The sequence below is a fragment of the Nyctereutes procyonoides genome, unplaced genomic scaffold (assembly GCF_905146905.1).
Source record: "Nyctereutes procyonoides isolate TBG_1078 unplaced genomic scaffold, NYPRO_anot_genome, whole genome shotgun sequence".
In the NCBI taxonomy this organism is placed as follows: Eukaryota; Metazoa; Chordata; class Mammalia; order Carnivora; family Canidae; genus Nyctereutes; species Nyctereutes procyonoides.
Genome location: NW_026575082.1, coordinates 16,806,766 through 16,825,982, shown reverse-complemented (window position 1 = coordinate 16,825,982; position 19,217 = coordinate 16,806,766). Strand labels below are relative to the sequence as shown.

The 19,217-nt window shown below is 43.3% G+C and overlaps 1 protein-coding gene across 14 annotated transcripts in view; it reads left to right on the top strand.

Moving 5' to 3' along the window:
- The window catches only part of LOC129514481 (zinc finger protein 532), a 107,536-nt gene extending 88,537 nt beyond the window's left edge, over window positions 1-18,999 (top strand). For 13 of the 14 annotated variants that reach the window (XM_055333066.1, XM_055333057.1, XM_055333065.1 and 10 more), the window contains 3 exons: window positions 13,105-13,217; window positions 15,284-15,431; window positions 16,957-18,999. In XM_055333066.1, coding sequence (XP_055189041.1) covers window positions 13,105-13,217; window positions 15,284-15,431; window positions 16,957-17,451 — 756 coding nt within the window. In that variant the 3' untranslated portion in view covers window positions 17,452-18,999. The remainder of the gene's footprint in view (window positions 1-13,104; window positions 13,218-15,283; window positions 15,432-16,956) is intronic. The other variant, XM_055333069.1, reaches the window with a different exon arrangement.
- The last annotated feature ends 218 nt before the right edge of the window (window positions 19,000-19,217 follow it).

Genomic DNA, 19,217 nt, shown 5'->3' with positions numbered 1-19,217 from the left:
TGTCCCCCACAGCCTGTCCTCTAGGCATCTGCCGAAGCTAAGTCCCGTCTGGGCCCATGGGGCTGGGGGAGGAGAGTGGTTTCATGTGTGACTTGTTCCCAGATTTGCTCTGGGATTAGGTTTCTTCATTGGTGCTGAACACGGGCGTTAGGCTTTAGAACATTACAGTACTGTGGCCCTGCTCCATCACGCGGGTAGACGTTTATGTGCCTGCCCAGGAATGCAGCATGCCTGCTGTCATTTCGTTAGGAAAGTACATCCCTAAATCCAGTTGGCAGACCCAACGTTTAGATTTTTAAGAACTCAGCGTAGGATTCTATCTATGTCGGTACTACCTTGAAGCCCAGAGTAATGAGCAAACAATTTCACATGCCTTAAGTGGGGATGGCAAATCCATTCTAGTCATTATTTGACTTAGTAAGAAGTTGTAAAGTAGCACCAGAAGGTAACACAACTCACGAATTCCCACTCAGCTCAGTTTATAGATGGGAAAACTTCAGACCCAGAAGGACTGCTGGACGTTTGTCACTTGTGCCAAGGGCTGGAACCAAGGAGTCCTTCCCTCCACCTCAAGGTCAGGGGATGGGTTTCCAGGTTACGAGTGAGCCCAGATCCCTGTTTGGCAGAGGCACTGGGGCCCAGGGAAGCCTGGAGCAAGGAGGAAGAGTCTGTCTGGCTCTTGAGTTCATTAATTCAGCAAGTCCGCGTCACTGCCCAGTGTGTGCTGCCCATGCTGCCGCAGCTGTGAACCTGGAAGCACTGTCAGGATAGAAAGACTCCACAGAGTCCTTTTTTTGTTTTGTTTTGTTTTTTTCCTTCATAGCCACTCAGAGCCTAGGAACGGCAGGCCTTGAACCAGCACCAGCCAGGCACACAGAAGGGCCTTTGAGTGGCTGCGTGATGCTCTGTCATGTCGTGGCACAGGGTGGCTTCCCGGGACCCTGCGGCCTCAAACCTTGAGCCTTCACAGTCAATGGGACCTACCAGCAGGACCTCACCAATGCAGTTTAATCCGACAGCTGGACAGATTAACCTATGACGTAGGACTGTGAAACCTGTCATGGGTCAGTTTTAGTGGTACCTTTTTTTGATCTCTGTCCTTGCGTGTTTACTTTTTGAGCTTATTTACAGATGTCTTGCAGATCATCTGATAAAAACCAGTGATTATCTTTAAAAGGAATGTTGAGTTTCTTTTCTTTCTTTTTTTTTTTGTGGGAATAAATAATCGTTGAAGGACCCTGCTTAAGTCTTTGGACGGTATATTTTAGTATTTCATTCTGTGGTAAAATTTGTACTTTTGTAAAAGAGTGTTGGGAAAATAAATCTTTCATAGTGACGTTTTCTCTAATTAGAGAAATCTAATTAGATTAAAAAAAAAAGACTTTCCTTTTTCATGAGAGACAGAGGCAGAGACACGGGCAGAGGGAGAACAGGCTCCATGCAGGGAGCCCGATGCAGGACTCGATCCCAGATCCTGGGATCAGGACTTGAGCTGAAGACAGATGCTCAACCACTGACCTACCCAGGCGCCCCTAATTAGATTGCTTTTTAATTAAAAAGGGTTGAAAGATTGTACGAAAAATGTAATTAGAAGAAGAAAACATTCCACGTATTCTTTCCCGTGGTCCCCTCTTAAGGACTGGGTTCTCTGAGAACAGAAGCAATAGAGAAATAATGTGTCGTATGCAGCGGCTGAGAAGAAGGGATAGACCCTTTTATGTAGAAGAAGGGGAGTGAAGCTAGACCAGACCCAGAAGACACTGGCAGCAAAGAGTTTTCCATACTCATGTAGTCTTTGATTCCTGGATGTCTTAGCGTTGGTGAAATGTGGCCGTGCACAGTGCACAGCACCGGTCAGTACCATTTTTCTCATTGTGAGAATCACAGGAAATAATAGGATTTTCTGTGTGAGGACCTCTAATGAAATGGGTATAACATGATGAGGTGAGCCAGTCTCCTCACGGGGAAGGGGCCCAGGTCTGTTTAGGGTTTGTACACAGGACCCCCAAAGCTCTGCTACGTGTCCCCACCAGTCGTGGAGATGGATGACAGAGGTCCCAGGTGACACGCCTGTGGTGACACACACACACACACACACACACACACACACACACACACACACACACCCTCCCCCCCACCCCGACACCCCAGCAAGCATTTCTGAATTTCGTTGCTGTGATCCTGGCAGCTTTGCTATAACGTCAGCCTTTCTTTCAGCACCTTCCTATCCCCTGCCCATGTGCCTGACTTGCCTCTGGACACAGAAACTGGTGGGACACGTTTCTTTCCGGTCTGCCATGGGCTTGCGGTTTGGCCTTTCAGTATTAGGCGTCAATCACAGTGCTGTGTCTTCCTTTTTTGGTTGTATGATGTCATCAGCAAACCAGATAGTCTTATAAACAGAAAGTTACAAGACTGGTTTTGTTTTAAAGATTTATCTATTTATTTTTCTAATTTATTTTTAAAATTTATTTTTTTTTATTAAGTAAAGGCTTGCTTTATTTATTTATTTATCCATTTATCCATTTATTTATTTATTTATTTATTTATTTATTTATTTATTTAGAGAAGATCTTAATCAGGCTCCGTGCCTAGCGCAAGCCTGAAGCAAGGCTTCATCTCTTGACCCTGAGATCATTACCTGAGCATTAGTCTCAGGCTTAACTGACTGAGCCACCCAGGTGCCCCTTGTTTGTTGTTGTTTAAGCAAGCATAGCAACTAGCACATACTTGTCCTTAGGAACATATTTTCAAGGCTGTTACCTCAGCGATCTAGACACAGCACCGTGATCCTCGTGGTACTCAGGACATATTCTGAGTCTGTCCTCTGAAAAACAAACCCTTCTCCTTACTTCATAGCTATGACTTGTTTTTTCCTAGATTGATTACCTACTCTGTTAAATAGATTTGGTTCTGACTTATTGAGCCTTGGCTCTGGTTTTTAGAAGAGTGTGAGACAGTGATCTAAAGTCAGGGCTCTCAAACTATGGTTCACAGGCTGGCCACCCATTTTTGTAAACAGTTTATTGAAACACAGTCACACCCACTCATTTATGTATCGTTGTGGCTGCTTTTGAACTGCAAGGCATAGTTGAGTAGTTGCAACAGACTTTATGGCCTGCAAAGCTTAAAATATTTACTGTCTGGCCCTTTACAGAAAACGTCTGCCAACCTCTGGTCTAAATTTATACTCTGTGTTTAAATATTTCCCCAAAACCACTCTGTTCCAATTTGTAGAAACTTGGATGGTTTAGTACTCAGAGCTTGATGGGTTTTTTTTTTTAAATGCTTTCAGACATACGCAGTCTGAGTTTCCTATGCTGTGCTCAGCTGACTACCAATTTATTTGTATATTCTTGGATGTAGTGAGACCAGATCTCGCTTGTGTCCTAGATATTAAATTCTCAGAAACGACTTTAGCATTTATGACTCACAGTATTCCATACTTAGGGGAAGGCTACCTGTCTGTGTAAAAGACCATTTTCTAGGAGATGTGGGTGGCTTGGGTAGGTGGGTTTGTTTCTTACTCCTTACCCTCTATAACTATAGGTGTAATTTGTGCAAACAGAATGAGAATGCCCAATTTTGTGGGCACATACTGACAGTACCCCGATCTCAGATGAATAGATGAAGACCCGAAATCCTTATGAAGCGTTATATTTTATATACCCTGGTGAAAAGTTTCAGGACCTCTCAGAGTGAAAATTATACCTTTATTCATTTAATACATATGCTAAGGATATTACATATTTCTTCAGTGAATTTCTTTTTTAAAAGCGACTTTATTGGGTTGTAATTTATATGTAATCTCAGTACATTTCTATTCTGTAGAAAAGCTAATTTATTTTACAGGCAACATAGACTATATTTTTGTAACCTGTTCAAATTAATCTGTACTGTTTATTTCTCTTGTTCAGTCTTTGGTTTGTCTGGGCACTTGCATATTACAGAATAATGCACAATTTTGAAACTGTTTAGAACGGGCCATTCATCTGTACTTTGGGCATGTTTAACTTTTAATCATGTTTATTCTCTGTGTACCTTTTTTAAAAAAATTCTATAAATATTTACCAAGTTGCACAGCATTTGTTATGGCGGAGAACAAATGATATAATTCTTGCCCTGCAGATGCTTACAGTTGGGTAGAAAAAGAAAACATAAATATTTTAAAAGCTGCAACTAATATGAGGCTTAGAGGAATCACAACGCAGTATGTAATTAAAACTAAGCGATGGGTGCTTCCAGTTCAGATTTCTGCTCAATACTTGCTGAGGTTCTGTGAATGGAGCGAGTGATAAAATACAGTCCAGGCTTAAAAGAAGTCAAAGGAGGACAGAGTGAAATTAAAAATTAAAGTTGTGCAGATACATGGAAGAGAAGAATTAGAGTCTTGTCTGAGGTACAAGGACGCAGGAATTTGAGCATCCCTGTTTCATGGGGAATTGGCAGTGTTTAGGAGATGCCAGGGAAGGCATCCCAGAAGAAATGCTACCTAAGTAGGTAACTGGAAGACACACAGGAAGAATTCAGCCAGTGTATGAGCAGCAAGCAGAGTACGTGTGGTACAAACCAGCGTGACATTCCAAGTAACTGCCAACAAGTAGTTTTGGAGTGTGAGGTTCTGGAAGGTGCGGAGGGAGGTTAGGATTGGCCAGGCAGGCAAGTCCAAAGACTTGAGCCCTGGAAGGTACAGAGAACAGGAGATGAGTTTTAGGCAAGAAGCAAAACATTGATATGTGTTTTCCAGTGGTTTCCTCTGGTAACTGTGTTGGGGTATGGGCGAGGGAAGGAGAGGCTTGTGGCCAGAGAGGTGAGGAAGGCCACCAGGGGCTGAGAGGTGAGCCGGCCAAAGGGGCCAAAGGGTTCGAATGCTTATCAAGGGAGAGGGAAGGCAGTCTCCGAAGGGCAAGAGAGGAATTCATCATTGGTCTTCAGAAGATGTGAATTTGAGTGACTTTGCACCATTTATGAAATCGTAAGAGATGTAGTCAAATGGTGGGCTGAGGATTAGATTGCGGACAGTCTTGAAAGCCAAGAAGTTTGGATTTTGCCTCACACCTGAGGACAGACAGGTGATGAGAAGCCCCTTGTATCTGCATGTGCGTACCCCTCCCTGACCTGTCACCAGGGTGGCTCTGTGTCTCTGTGAGGCCCACCCCTCTGCACTGCTTCCAGTCCCCTTCTTGGGCCACTGGGGGACCTCACAACCCTGCTTGTCCACTCTCCTCTGCATCTCCAGCTTTTCCTGGATCGTTCTCAAAATCCTCAATTTTGCCATGGTGCCTCTTCTGACTGAGCAGCCTTCCTCACCCACTCGCCTACTGCCACCTTTCCTCTGCTTCCCTCTACAGTGAATGTCCCTGAGATCACTTTTTGTCTCTGTGCTCCCCACGTCCTCCCCTCCTGTTTAGGCGTTCCTGTAGCTGCTCCACAGAAGCTGCTCGTCGAGTTCTGCGTGTCCAGGGACTTGTGCAGAGGGGTTTTGGCGTTCTCAACGGAATCATTTGAGCTGAAGCAGTGGCAGGCCAGGTCCTTGTGGAAGTGCTTTCTGTGCTAGGCCTCTTGGTTCTCCTCCTGCCTCACTGATGGCTCCTCTCTGTCTTTCTCCTCTTCCCAGCCTGTAAATGTTCGTGTGCCCTTTAGTCTCAAAAACTTCTTATACAGGTCCATGACTTTATTTTTATTTACTTTTTTAAGAGATTGTATTTATTTACTTATTTATTTGAGAGAGAGCAAGCAAGAGAGTGAGAGAGAGCAGGAGCAGGAGGAAGGAGCAGAGGGAGAGGGAGAAGCAGACTCCTTGCTGAGCAGGGAGCCTGAGGTGGGGCTCCATCCCAGGACCCTCCATCATCTACGAGAGTGATGGGAAGACAGCAGTGGGTTTGAGCAGAGGACTAATATGATCAATGTATTTTATATGGGTCAGCCTGGCTGCCAAGTGTGGAAGCAAAGAACCAGTGTGGCTGCTGTCTGTAACAATCCAGGGGACAGAAGAAGTGCTATGGGTTTGGAAAATAGAGGTGATGAGAAATGACTGGATCTGGTATATACCTCAAAGGTAGATCTGTGGATGGGCTGAATGTGGGTGACAAAAGAGAGAGAAAAGGGAATCTGTGTATCACTTCACAAAGTATCACTCCAAATTCCTTGGCTGGGCACTTAGTAGAATAGTTACCAGTTACTAACTGGGAAAGTAGGAGAGAAGCAGGTTTAGGGACGGAGAGGAATCAAGAATTGCATTTTGGGGGGATCCCTGGGTGGCGCAGCGGTTTGGCGCCTGCCTTTGGCCCAGGGTGCGGTCCTGGAGACCCGGGATCGAGTCCCACGTCGGGCTCCCGGTGCATGGAGCCTGCTTCTCCCTCTGCCTATGTCTCTGTCTCTCTCTCTGTCTCTTTCTCTGTGTGTGTGACTATCATAAATAAATAAAAATTAAAAAAAAAAGAATTGCATTTTGGGTACATTAAATTTAAGAAGCCAAATGGAGACCTATGTAGAGATGCTAACTAAGTGGTTAGATTCAAGTCTGCATCTTGTGGGGGGGCGGTCTAGGCCATAGACAGAACTCCATGAATTGATTGATTATAGATGCATTTAAAGTCATGCGCCTGGGATCCCTGGGTGGCTCAGTTGGTTAAGCATCCGCCTGCAGCTCAGGTCATGATCCAGGGTCCTGGGATGGAGCCCCACATTGGGCTCCCTGCTTTTCGGGAAGTTGCTTCTCCCTCTGCCTGCTGCTCCCCCTGCTTGTACTCTCTCTCTCTTTGTCAAATAAATAAATAAAATCTTTAAAAAAAAACGGTTACAAACTAAGATGTATAACGCAGACTCATTCTTAGAAGTGCACATGAACATGGATTCAGAGGAGAAATGGAAACTGGAATTTGACAGTGCTTTTTGCGATCGCTGAGATTCAAAGCAGTCTGTTTTCTCGTTTATTTTACAGTAAGTTATTTTTATAATCGGAAACAGTAAGAGAAAATGAAGGCTGTATTACCTGGATGCATCACATGTACTTCACTTTGAAATGGAAGCTGCCAGCCAGGAGTTCCCTTCTATATCCTGGTCCTTTCGCCACCTGCCCCCCTGACCATAATGAGCATTGCATCTGTCTATTGATGGCACCTTCTCTCCAGTCCCACAGGAAGACTTGTTCTTCCTTTTGTCTGAAGTACCCCTCCTGTCTGGCTCCTGTCTGTCCTCTGTCCTCAGTAGCTTCGTTTGTCCACAGGCTCTGATTATCAGTACTTAACCACGTTCACGTCTGTCCCATCTTCCAGAAACAAGCCGTGCATTCTCTGTTTAGCACGTTACCCGAAATTTGCTAGTCTAGCATTAACTTTGTAGAACCTGCCCATATTTTTCCAGTAGATAATTGTGTTTTCAGTGATTCTTTCCTTTATTCATTGACACAATAAACATTTGCTGAGTATTTTCTGTAGCTGAACGCCGGGGGTATAAGGGTTAGTGATGTCTGGCTTCTGTTGTCAAGACATTTACAGGGCACTGAAATTCCTCCTGAAATAGAAATTAAAGACTAGAAACTTGTAGAGTTCCAGGTTTTTCTTTGGAGGAAGAGGTACACTATATAAGTAGATGTCTTGTCTCCTGAAAATCTTTTACCTTAATACCGTTAGTCATCAGAGAAATGCAAATTAAAACCACAGTGGAATACTCCTAGGCACCGTGTAGAATGGCCACAGTGAGATGGCGGTATCGGCAGAGGAGGAGCAGCGGGAGCACTCCTGCATTGCTGGCGGAAACGCAAAGTACAGCCATTCTGGGAAACAGGTTGACAGTTTATTTATTTTACATATGACTCCACAGTCTCGTTCCTGGGTATTCACCCGAGAGAAATAAGATCATATGTTCACGCCACAACTGTACGTGTGTGTTTGTAGGGGCTTTAATCCCTAGCTTCCAAAAGCTGGAAACAACTTAGATGTCCTTCATCTGGGAAGCAGATAAACGAAGCGGAGCCGATCTGTAGCACGGCTTGCTGCTCCACGGTGAAAGGGGATGCGTTGCCGATGCGCTCAGCAGCGCGGATGAATGGATGAATGGTGCAGGTACAGGCCCGTGAAAGGAGCCAGATCCCGAAAGCTACATGCTGTACCACATGGTTCCATTTATGTGACAAATGCAGGAGACAGAACAAGGGAATAGAGAAGACAGATCAGTGCTTGCCAAGAGCTGGATGTAGGAGCTATAAAGGGACATCGGCAATTTTAGGGGTGATGGAACTGCTCTTGGTCTCCACTGTATGACTTTACCAAAATTCATAGAACTGTACATGAAAGAGAGTGAATTGTACGTTTTGTAAATTATACCTCTGTGTCCCAGATTTTTGAGGCACCAGAAGAAGGTTTTGTTTTTTTTTAATTTGGACTATGTTCGCATTTTTTGACTTTGCAAACCATATGAAGGAATAAGGTGAAAAGCCTCATTCCTACCCTTGCCACCCATCATCGCTAAGTTCCTTATGTATCTTAAAATGTCTCTAGACAAGTATCATCATATATGCATATAGGTTCTTTATTTTGCTTCTTTCTCATGCAGAACACAGCTTATGAATATAATTATCTGCACTGATTCCTTCTCCATATAGTGTATGTTCTATTCATATCAGTACATCAAGGTCTTCCATTCTTTTCCACAGCTGCATGACAAGAATGTTGTTGTATGAGTGCATATGATTTATTTTACCAGTTCTCCCTTGATGGAGCCAGATTTCCCCCCATCTTTTCCCATTATATGCAGTGCTGCCCCAAATAACCTCGTATATACAGACAGTTCTGCTATCATGCCTGTGTTGAAAACAGATTTATTCACATGCAGTTGATCTGTCAGGGAACAGTTGGAGCCTAACATGAATTCCGAGTTTGCTCATGTGTGATTACATCCCTGAGAAACACTAGGCGAGCACAGAAAATTGTGGAATGGAGTTGTGTAGGAATACACAAAACTCACAGCGTGCACTCACCTCAGATTGCCGTCCACGACATCAACTTCCCATTGGGTCACACCGGTCCGCACCTGGTATTACACTTTCCTTTCCATGCTCTGATCTCAGGTGACCCTCCTTCCTCCACTTCACAAAACCTTAATAAGCCTCAACCCTCCCATGCCCACTTCCACAGGTACCCTGCGTAACACTGTGCCACTGTTTTTATTAAGTGTGACATGGACAAGTTTCAAGTGTTATGTCCCTACTTCATTTTTGCCAGAAGCCCTGTGATTTTTATTGCATGATTTTGTACAGTGCAGTGATTTATGACCTTTGATATATATGAATTGTGATTTGAACGGACTGTACTGTGTTGGGTGTATCTGTAGAGTAGATTTCCAAGTGGAAAGGTCCAGAATTTAGAGGAGTTCTATCCTGCGGGATTACTGCTGTGATAGGTTGAAGTTTATACAGGTGGCTTGGGTTTTCCTTTTTCATAGAAAGTGTTTATGGCAGAGCTGAAGGGTGTGTGTCAGCATGTGAATAATTCTCCCTTTCATCTTAAATCTGGGGGTGGTTCTGGATGTATGATGGTAGTTGAGGGAGGCAGATAACCTCATGGAGGCAGGAATCTCAGGAAAAGGCCAGAATGGATGTCTGGCTAGATGGATGTCTGAAGTTGAGACTTTTTTCCTTCTACTTCTTCAGAATCACCTGAAACAGAAAGAAGGCTTCAAGCCAAGACAGGAGAAGGTGGTTATCAGAATGGGACGTGTCGGTGTATGTGCCCATGGCAATTCAGGACACATTCACCCAGTGCCCTCCAGAAAGAATGGCCTTCAGAGGCATTGCAAATCCCAGAGCTCAGACCTTGAGCCCAAGGCTAGGGCATTTAGGGCAAAGGAGTTTGTTAAGAGGAGCTGACGCTTTATTTCCTAAAGAATGTGAAGGTAAAAGAGTCAAAAACTAGAGATTAGGGAGAAATTTTAGGAAACGTACCCAAGTGTTTGTTTTATTTGGTATTTAAAGTTTTCAAAAACTTTCAGACCCTGCCAGCTTATTCGTTCACTCCTTCTTTCTTTCTTACTTTAAAAAATTTTATTTTTTAATTTATTTTAAAAAAACTCTTTAAAAGATTTTATTTATTATTCCATGAGAGACACAGAGGCAGAGACACAGGGAGAGGCGGGCTCCCCATGGGGAGCGTGATGTGGGACTAGATCCCAGGACCCCAGTATCATGACCTGAGCCAAAGGCAGACGCTCAACCACTGAGCCACCGAGGTGTCCCCCGTTCACTATTTCCTTAGATAATTCTATTTAGAAACAAACAGTAATTCATAATTGAATATGACTAATTATAAGGAGTCCACTCGAGGCCCCAGTTCCCGCTGTATAAGCTTGTACCACATTGGAGCCAGGAGGAAATAAATGACCTTAGCAGTCTTGAAAACAGAATGACAGCAGACCTTATGCCTTTTCTTTTTTTTTTTTTTTTTTTTATGCCTTTTCAATAGTTTTTTTTCCCCAATTTTGTTTGGTTGATAAAAAATTGCTTTCTGTGTCATAAAACAGCACTATAAACTATTATAACACTGAAGATAGAAGTTAGGAAAATAAATTAGGTAAAGCACCTTTGAATAAGTTAGTATTTAAAATTTAACAAAGAAGGAAGTCGTTTGTTTTCTTAGGTAATGGGAAAACGGCAGGTCTGATCCGGAGACTGGTGTTTAAGCCTGTGATTTTCTTGTCACCAGTGATTTTGAAGCCCTGCTCCATTGTTTGGGGATTGCATGGCTCATTTCTGCATTTTTTCATAAAGACGATGGAGAAGAAGAGTGTCTCCCACATTGTCAACTCTTTCTGAAAATACTAATTATTGATTCAGCTAAGCTGCTCTTTGTTTAATTTTTACCTACTGAGGATTTCTTTACTGATATTTCTCTATTAAAGTTTCATTTCAGGGGGATCCCTGGGTGGCGCAGCGGTTTGGCGCCTGCCTTTGGCCCAGGGCGCGATCCTGGAGACCCGGGATCGAATCCCACATCGGGCTCCCGGTGCATGGAGCCTGCTTCTCCCTCCGCCTGTGTCTCTGCCTCTCTCTCTCTCTCTCTCTGTGACTATCATAAGTAAATAAAAAATAAAAAAAAATAATGAAGTTTCATTTGATATTAATATAATGACACTATAACAAGAAATGGAATTTCAAACCCTTCATCTTAATGGAGAATCCAGTCTGCATTCCTCTGAGGCCTCTTGCCCTGTTGTATGGTTAGGAAGATACATGGCAGTTCTCTACATGTTTTATAGTTATTTGCTATCACTGTCTTGCTTTTAGAAAAATGTCTTGTGTTTTGACTCTCTCAGGTGATCATAACACTGTCCATCTTATAGGTACAAATTCAAGAATTAGATATTAATACTTAAATACCTTTTTTTTGAAACATAGGACTATTCATGACTGTTCTTAAATCTTTATTCTGGAGAAACTTCTTACTCATTCTCTGGCTACATAAATGTTAATCCAAGATGCTAGGGATTGTCTATGTCATGTGATCAAGATGTTTATGAAGGAATACCTTTGGGAAAAGATTGGCTCAGAGGCATTAGTTGGTTATTTGCTTTGTTTTCTCTCTCTCGGCCCCCCAAGATCATTCTCATAATATCCCAGATTATATGCTTAGGAAAATGATAAAAGCAATAGTATGACTTTCACCTTGAGTATAGAGAAGAAACGTCCTTCTTTAGCCTCTTTCTAGGTTTTTGAATACTTGCACAGCCATGTGTTTTATTTAAAAGACAGTATTTTCCACTCTTGAGACACAACTGGATATATAACTTTATTATTATTCACTAAAGAATATTTTCTGAGGATTTCTCTGTGTCCCGAGGACTGTGCTGACTCTCTCATTCCCTGCCCATCCCTCCTTCCCCCACGCCCTCTGAGGAAGGGACTGTGGTGATCCCCAACTCTCAGTTTGAGGAGTGGATGTTTATGGAGAAACTTCCCCAGGATCACACCGTTCAGTTCGTGAGCTGTAGAGACAAGGCACCAACCCATTTGTAGGTCTCTAGAGCCAGACTCCGTCACTTAAATAGCTGTGCTTACCAGTTTGAATAAGGGCATGTTTATCAGGTGATTAGTATAAAAACATTGTTTAAAAATATTTATCATTTCTTTAATCACTTTATGCACAATTGCTTGCTTATCTCTTCTTATGCCAAAAATAGTAATGTTCTTTCACACGAGAACTTGTTTCTACTTAAGCCCCTATTTTTAGTGAGGATTTAGCCAAAATTTATTCCATGCATGAGGCTGACAGTTATTTCTTGATCTAATTTCCTTGTGATATGACATTGTTTGATTCCAGGCTGCAGTGCATATTGTACCCAAAGAATGTGTTTTAAGGTGAAGCCACTAATTTTACTTCAAAGGTTCCACATGAGGATCTGTTGAATTAACATAAGTATGTCATAGCCAAAGTGGAAACTTTTAAGTTTATTTTTATTTCTCTCTGTCACTGTTCGCTAGCACCCATGCATACATATACTAACGGCAGCCTCCATAAAGTGGTTTCAGACTTTTGTGTTCTTGAGTAACTAAATGGTATTCTTCAAAAGGCCTTTTGGAAAACTTTACTCTTATGTAAGGAATAATTAATCATCAGGGGGGAAAGTCAAAATGTCTAAAATCAGCTAGTGATTTAATTTAAAATGGCACACTAGATAAGTTCTTTCTGGATATTGCCAACTAAGTAATGGTTTTATTTGGTATTTATTGAAGAATTATGTTTTCATATAGTGTTTGCTGTATGAAAGATTAAAAATAATGTTTCTATCTCTTTTACAAAGAAAATTTAGTATTTTCAAATATATGGGGGTTTGTGTTGAATTAAAACCATAAGTGTTTTGAGAAAAAAATGTAAAAATTTTGCTCTTAGGACAGTGATCCTCCCATTCTCTAGATTAGACCCTTTGTGGTTACCCCAACCCTGTCCTTCCTTTTTATTGCATTCTAAGAAGCATCTTTTAGTTTTGTCTTTGTATTGCTTAAACAATATGGTTATATAACTTAAACTGTTATGAAGATGTTCTTAGTTTTTAAAGCAATTCTGGTTTTGTTCTCTTAAGTGACTTTCTATCTCTTTTCTTCTAATAAAGCAAATGAAAAAACACCCTTGCCGCCAGTGTGACAAATCTTTCAGCTCCTCACACAGCCTGTGCCGTCACAATCGGATCAAGCACAAAGGCATCAGGAAAGTTTATACCTGCTCGTAAGTTGTAATTTCTACTGTGGGAAGTACAGTGAAAGGCTAAAAGCTGGAATCTCTCCAAGGTTTTTCATATTTTGCCATTAATTTTCCATTTCTTGGCTGCAGTTTATAGATTTCAGTTTTTAGTTATATTCTGTTGTTTTGACAATACAGCTCCTTGGCGGGTTGTAACACTTAAAAATAGTAAAATGAACAAGCCCCTTGCATACCCTGTGTATGTTCCTGGGTTCTTACCTGTTGTCCAGAAGCATATATTTTCTTTACCTGAGCATTTTGGAGAAGTGATTGATTGGCAGGCACACATTTGAATGAGATACTCCTTGGTCTCTGAACGCACAGGGAGTTGCCAGGTTTGTTGGCAGGTTGACTGGCTCTTTGCTTGGTTCAGAGCAGACCTTAGTAGGGCCTGGTCATGGAGTTAGTCCAAGGCTGGACTATTTGTCTAATGCAGGACAGCCTTTCCTCAACACTCACTTTTGGCTAAGAGACCAAATTCAGGAAATTGAGTGGACTAGTATGCTGACGAGTTGGTGGTGCTACTCTGGACAGTCATGAGCTACTTCTTTGTATATGAGAATCAGAACTTATTATATCATTAGTGAAAGAGCTTTATCACCCACTCAACCAGAACATGCCTCAAGTGACTTGATAGAACAGGGTTACTTGCTTTGAGACACTTCTTGTAAAAGAGAGGACTAACAGACACAGAAGCCATGTAGCCAGCGTGTAGTGTGTGGTCAAAGCAGGGCACAGCATACTGTGTGGCTCAGGATGCTCATGAAGGTTGGCTGTAAGTGTGGCGGGGGCTTCACTGTTCTGGGTTAGCTAGGGAGAGTTTCTCGGGTGGGAAAACTGAGACATAGACTTTCCTTCAGTGAAACAGAAGCTCCAAGTGATTTTGATGAGATGAGAACGTTCTGTGAACGAGGCCTACATGTTTGAGACTGCACTGAGAGGTTCAGAGAATGAGAAGGAAGCCCTGGCTGAGAAGAAGGTAGAAAGGGAGCTTTCTGGCCCCTGGCCTGGCTTTGTCCTTCCTCGGATAGGCTTGTGTATCTCTCTTTGGAGTCCCTGTAAGGCAGCAAGATGCTCAGATTGTCCGGCCGATTTCCTTTATTCTTTGGTGTTGGTGCTGGCTCCCAAGGCTGCCCTGGTAACGGGTCTCTAACACGAAATCATCAGGGTGGGGGGCCAGACACTAACAAAATCTCCAGAAGCCTTTTTGAAGGCAGCACATTTGATTCTGCATAAGACCAAGAGGCGTTTTTCCCTCTCACTCACTGCAGCGATATTCTTGATGTCCACCTTACAGCATCGATAGTCCCCACGGTCATTAACTTTTTTTTTTTGTCCATTTCATTAAGAAAATGCTGAATTCTTATCTTCTAAAGGAAAAACTATTCATGATCTACAGGTTTGGGGTTTTTTTTCCCCACACAAGGTGAAGTGAAAACTTAAAAGATTGGCCTATTTGGATATCTGTTCAGTTTCCTACATTTTAATCTCCTGAATGAACACATGATTCTGAGCCCTGTGCTACTGTGTTTGTGCCTTGGTGAGGAATTTGGCAAGGCTAGACACCCTGGCTTACGGCAGAGTGGGCAGGCGTAATTAACATCCACATGAAGGAATCAGGGAGGGACTTTTTTCATATTAAAATATCTCTTAAGACATAAACTCTGAGAGAACACTGAGTCATTGTAAAGAAAACTTGAAATTTGATACTCTATTTAAAAATTAAAGCCGTCTAGAATTATAAATGAAGTAATACCTCAGCCAAACCTAGAAAATAAATCCTCCATCTGAACCGAATTAGGCTGGTCCCATAAGGGCACAAAGAGCAACAGAATGCCTTTTTACAAAAAGTACAAAAATTTTACTCGCAAATTGGAAACTGCGATTCAGAGCGAATTTGCTCTTTTGTTTCGGACCATTGGTATTCATGCAGATGGCCTTGACCCCACGGAGCGTACTGTTGGCTGGTGGAGGTCTTTCATCAGTGAGTATGCTCTTCAGCGTGGGTTACGTTCCAGCAGGCAGGTTACCTCCTTGTCTTTGCTCCACAGGCACTGCCCAGACTCCAGGCGTACCTTTACGAAACGGTTGATGCTGGAGAAACATATCCAACTCATGCACGGTATTAAGGATCCTGACTTGAAAGAAATGACAGAAGCCACCAATGAGGAGGAAACAGAAATAAAAGAAGATACCAAGGTCAAACATTGCAGATGTTCTCTTTACAGTGACGTTGTGTTGACTTGCTCTTTCCATTCATTGTCTTCATTTAAATTTTTCTAAATCCAAGACTCTGCACGAAGGTATAAAGTGATAGGTCATCTCCCTGTACACCCATTCTGATCTTTCATCTTGTTCCGAAAAGGTATTAAGTTCCTTCTGCATCTGTCCAGCAACAGCTTTAGGGACCCACTTATGAATAGAAGCTACAGAATTTTGTGCAGACTCACATACACGGTCTCTTAGCCAGGAGGAACGTAGGGAGCTAGATTCCTTCTCGTTGGCAATCTATCGGTTGTGAAAGGTACCTGGTAAGAAGGAAGAGGTTTTTTTTGTTTTGTTTTGTTTTTAGTTTTACTTTGTAATAGTAAAGGAAAAAAATCACACTTCTCTGCATTGTCCTTAGTTCAGTGGATAGTGAACTTGAATCAGCATATATACTAACCTGTGCATCAGGCATGTGTGTTCCAAAGTGCTGTTCGAGGATGGAGCAGTTCGGCAGACATTAGGGAGGTTCTGCTGTCTTTGGCACTGGGCTGCGTCTGGAATGTACCTGGGTAACAGCCTGTGTGTGCGTTCAGGGAGTTAATCATTGAGTAAATCCTAATCAGAATACAAGTCAGACAGGAGTCGCATTCAGTGGTAATCTTTTCTCCCCTCAAGTGATGGGGTTGGTGGAGGTTGGGATGGAATGAATCTACGTGCAGGGACAGCTTCAGGTCAACAGTGTGTGTGAGTGGTGCCCTGTCCACACGGCAGAAAAGATGGGCCGCCAAGCAGGGAGTGGCCCTCTGGCTTGGACTTTCGGGGAGCTGGAAGTGAGGGGGTTGAATGTGGGTGGGATTTAGAAAGCCGAAAGGAAGGAGAAAAGCATGGGCCGAGGGTCAGCCGTGAGGCGAAGGTGAGCATGCAGGGAAGGTGAGTGTGCAGGGAAGCTCGAGTGCTAGACCAGCCGGGGCCTCCAGAGCCTCTATGCCAGTCACAGAAAAGGCAAAGCCTTGATGTTTTCTCAGCCTGCCCCTGGCCTCCTCTCTGCACCTCCTGCCTCGGTTCCCCGTGCCTGGACCCTTGCCTTCAAGTGTCCCAGTCACTGGGCCACCCCTCCTGCTCCCCTGCTTCCCATCCCCATCCCATGCCCTGCTTTGTTTCCCTGGGGTCTGACACACTGTCGATCTCCTGGCTTATGGTTTCTGTCCTGCTCTACAGGAGCCCCCGTTCCGTGGAGGCAGGGACTTGTTTGTCTGCTGCTGGGCCCAGTGGCTGGGGTGGTGCCTGGTAACATAGGAGCTCGGGTCCCCCGTGTGGAGTGGATGAAAGGCGCTAGACTTGTGGGGAGCAGGGGTTGGGGAGGGGGTGCAGACACACCGCTGTAGGAAACCCCGAATCCCGAAACCCATAGTACTGGTTGCCCTCGCAACTCGGAGGGCCTGGAGAATGGCATTTGTCAGAACGTGTGGGGCAGAACGATTTTCACTCGTGTCGTCCACTTTGTTTTTTCTCAAAGGTTCCCAGTCCCAAGCGGAAGTTGGAAGAGCCAGTTTTAGAGTTCAGACCTCCCAGAGGGGCCATTACCCAACCACTGAAAAAGCTAAAGATAAATGTTTTTAAGGTCCACAAATGTGCCGTATGCGGCTTCACCACTGAAAATCTGCTGCAGTTCCACGAACACATCCCTCAGCACAAGTCGGACGGCTCCTCCTACCAGTGCCGGGAGTGCGGCCTCTGCTACACGTCGCACGTCTCCCTGTCCAGGCACCTGTTCATCGTACACAAGCTGAAGGAACCGCAGCCCGTGTCCAAACAGAACGGGGCCGGGGAGGAGAACCAGCAGGAGAACAAGCCCAGCCACGAGGACGAGTCGCCCGACGGCGCTGTGTCAGACCGAAAGTGCAAGGTGTGCGCAAAAACGTTCGAAACTGAAGCTGCCTTAAATGCTCACATGCGGACACACGGCATGGCCTTCATTAAATCCAAAAGAGTGAATTCAGCTGAGAAATAGCCACAGCCCTTCCGTAAGGAAAATCCCTGTCCACATTGGAATAAAAGAGACATTTTTGTTACAAAAAGTTTGCAGTATAATAGAGTTAACAGTACTGTCTAGGCTGTTGCAATATATTCTCTTTGAGTGTACCTTCCTCACCTCGTCGTGTATATCCTCGATAAGTATTAAAACAGTATTTGAGTTTAAAAGAGTTTGTATATATTTAAATGAATAACTTTTTATACTCTTTGTTACATGTTTGTATCAGTATTTAGTGGAAAATGTTTTGAGGTTTTATTGTTTTCTTTTTTGTTTTCGTTTTTGTTTTTGTTCTTTTGGGTTTTTATTTTGGGTTAGAATTTTTTTCTTTTTTTTGTACTGTTCCTTTGACACAGAGTTCTTAGTAACAGGGGCAGTTCCTGAATTCAAATAAACCATTTTGTATGTTACCGATTTGAATGGGTTAACTAATTACAGGCTAAGATAAGGCCTTTTTTAGTGTTTTTAATTTTTAGAATTCACTACATAAATTGTAGGTATTGTGGGTCTCAAAAACACTAGAGACTTTTAAGTGTCTTAGCACTACCCTCAACGTGCCTGCTCTGAGTCAGCGAGTGCACCTTTTCGCGTGTAACTGCACTCTAGCGTGTGGCATCGTCTTCCAGGCCACGCCACACGGTGTCTAAAGCAGCCCTGCCGGTAGCTTCTTCCCCAGTGGCGGATAAAAAAAACAAACTTGAGCCAGAACTCCCGTAAGGAGCGTGGATTTCCTTAATTCCACTGTAGAATGCAGAACAAAGGGAGCACCAGAGGCTGGCGGTTCTCTGGGCATCTAGGTTTGCACGGCTGGCTGGAAGAGCACAAGGAGGTCACGTCACAAAAGGGCTGGACTACTGTAAAAGTTACACACATGTAGTTAGACCAATAGATTTATATAGTCGAGTTTTTTGTCATGTAATTTATTAACTATTACAAAGACACAACTAAAAATATCAAGTATTTCTCTGGCTCTTGACAGGAAAAAAACAAATCACAGTCGACTTAACAACCCTTTGCTATCTAAAGAGTTGGCATTTCCTGTTCTGGGTGCTACTGCCAAACGTTCTGGTACTTGGAGTTGGGATGTACAACTTCCACCACCGACCTATCAATGCAGCGAAGTGCGTGTCGCGATTGGCCTTGCGGTTACGCACCGGAGCCACTGGGCTTCAGTTCGGTCGTTTCGATAGGCATCTTTACAATATCAGCAGTTCCGCTTCATCGAAGTGCAGCAGGGGTATTCCTCTGTCCCTTCCGTTTATAGTTCTCTGGGAGAGTTCTATTTTTCAGTTTTTGTTTCTGTGTTTTCTTTTGCATTTTATATCTTGTATTTATCCCTAAACATGTTTTGTACCTTTTTTTTTTTTTTAAGAAAAGAAATGCGTTTGTGTATATATAGATACTTGCATGATATACTGTAGTCAACGTTCGGTTCCTCAAAAGGTCTTGCTGCTGTCAGGTGTTATGCACTACATCCATCATAACTGTATTAAACACATTTCATATGTAAATAAACGTGGGACATTGGCCCTTGTGCTTCTGTGAGAGAGTTATTGATGGTGGGTCTCTGACATCTTCATGAAGGTTAGGAAGTGATTAATTGCAGGGACAGACTACAGGATATTGTAGATTTCTTCCCCCTCGGAGGAGTGGCATATTCGTTCTCATTAGCAATCAGCTCTTTTGTCACTTCCTCGTTGACTCCATCAACTCATGGGTATAATGCCAGGGCGGGATTAAGTATT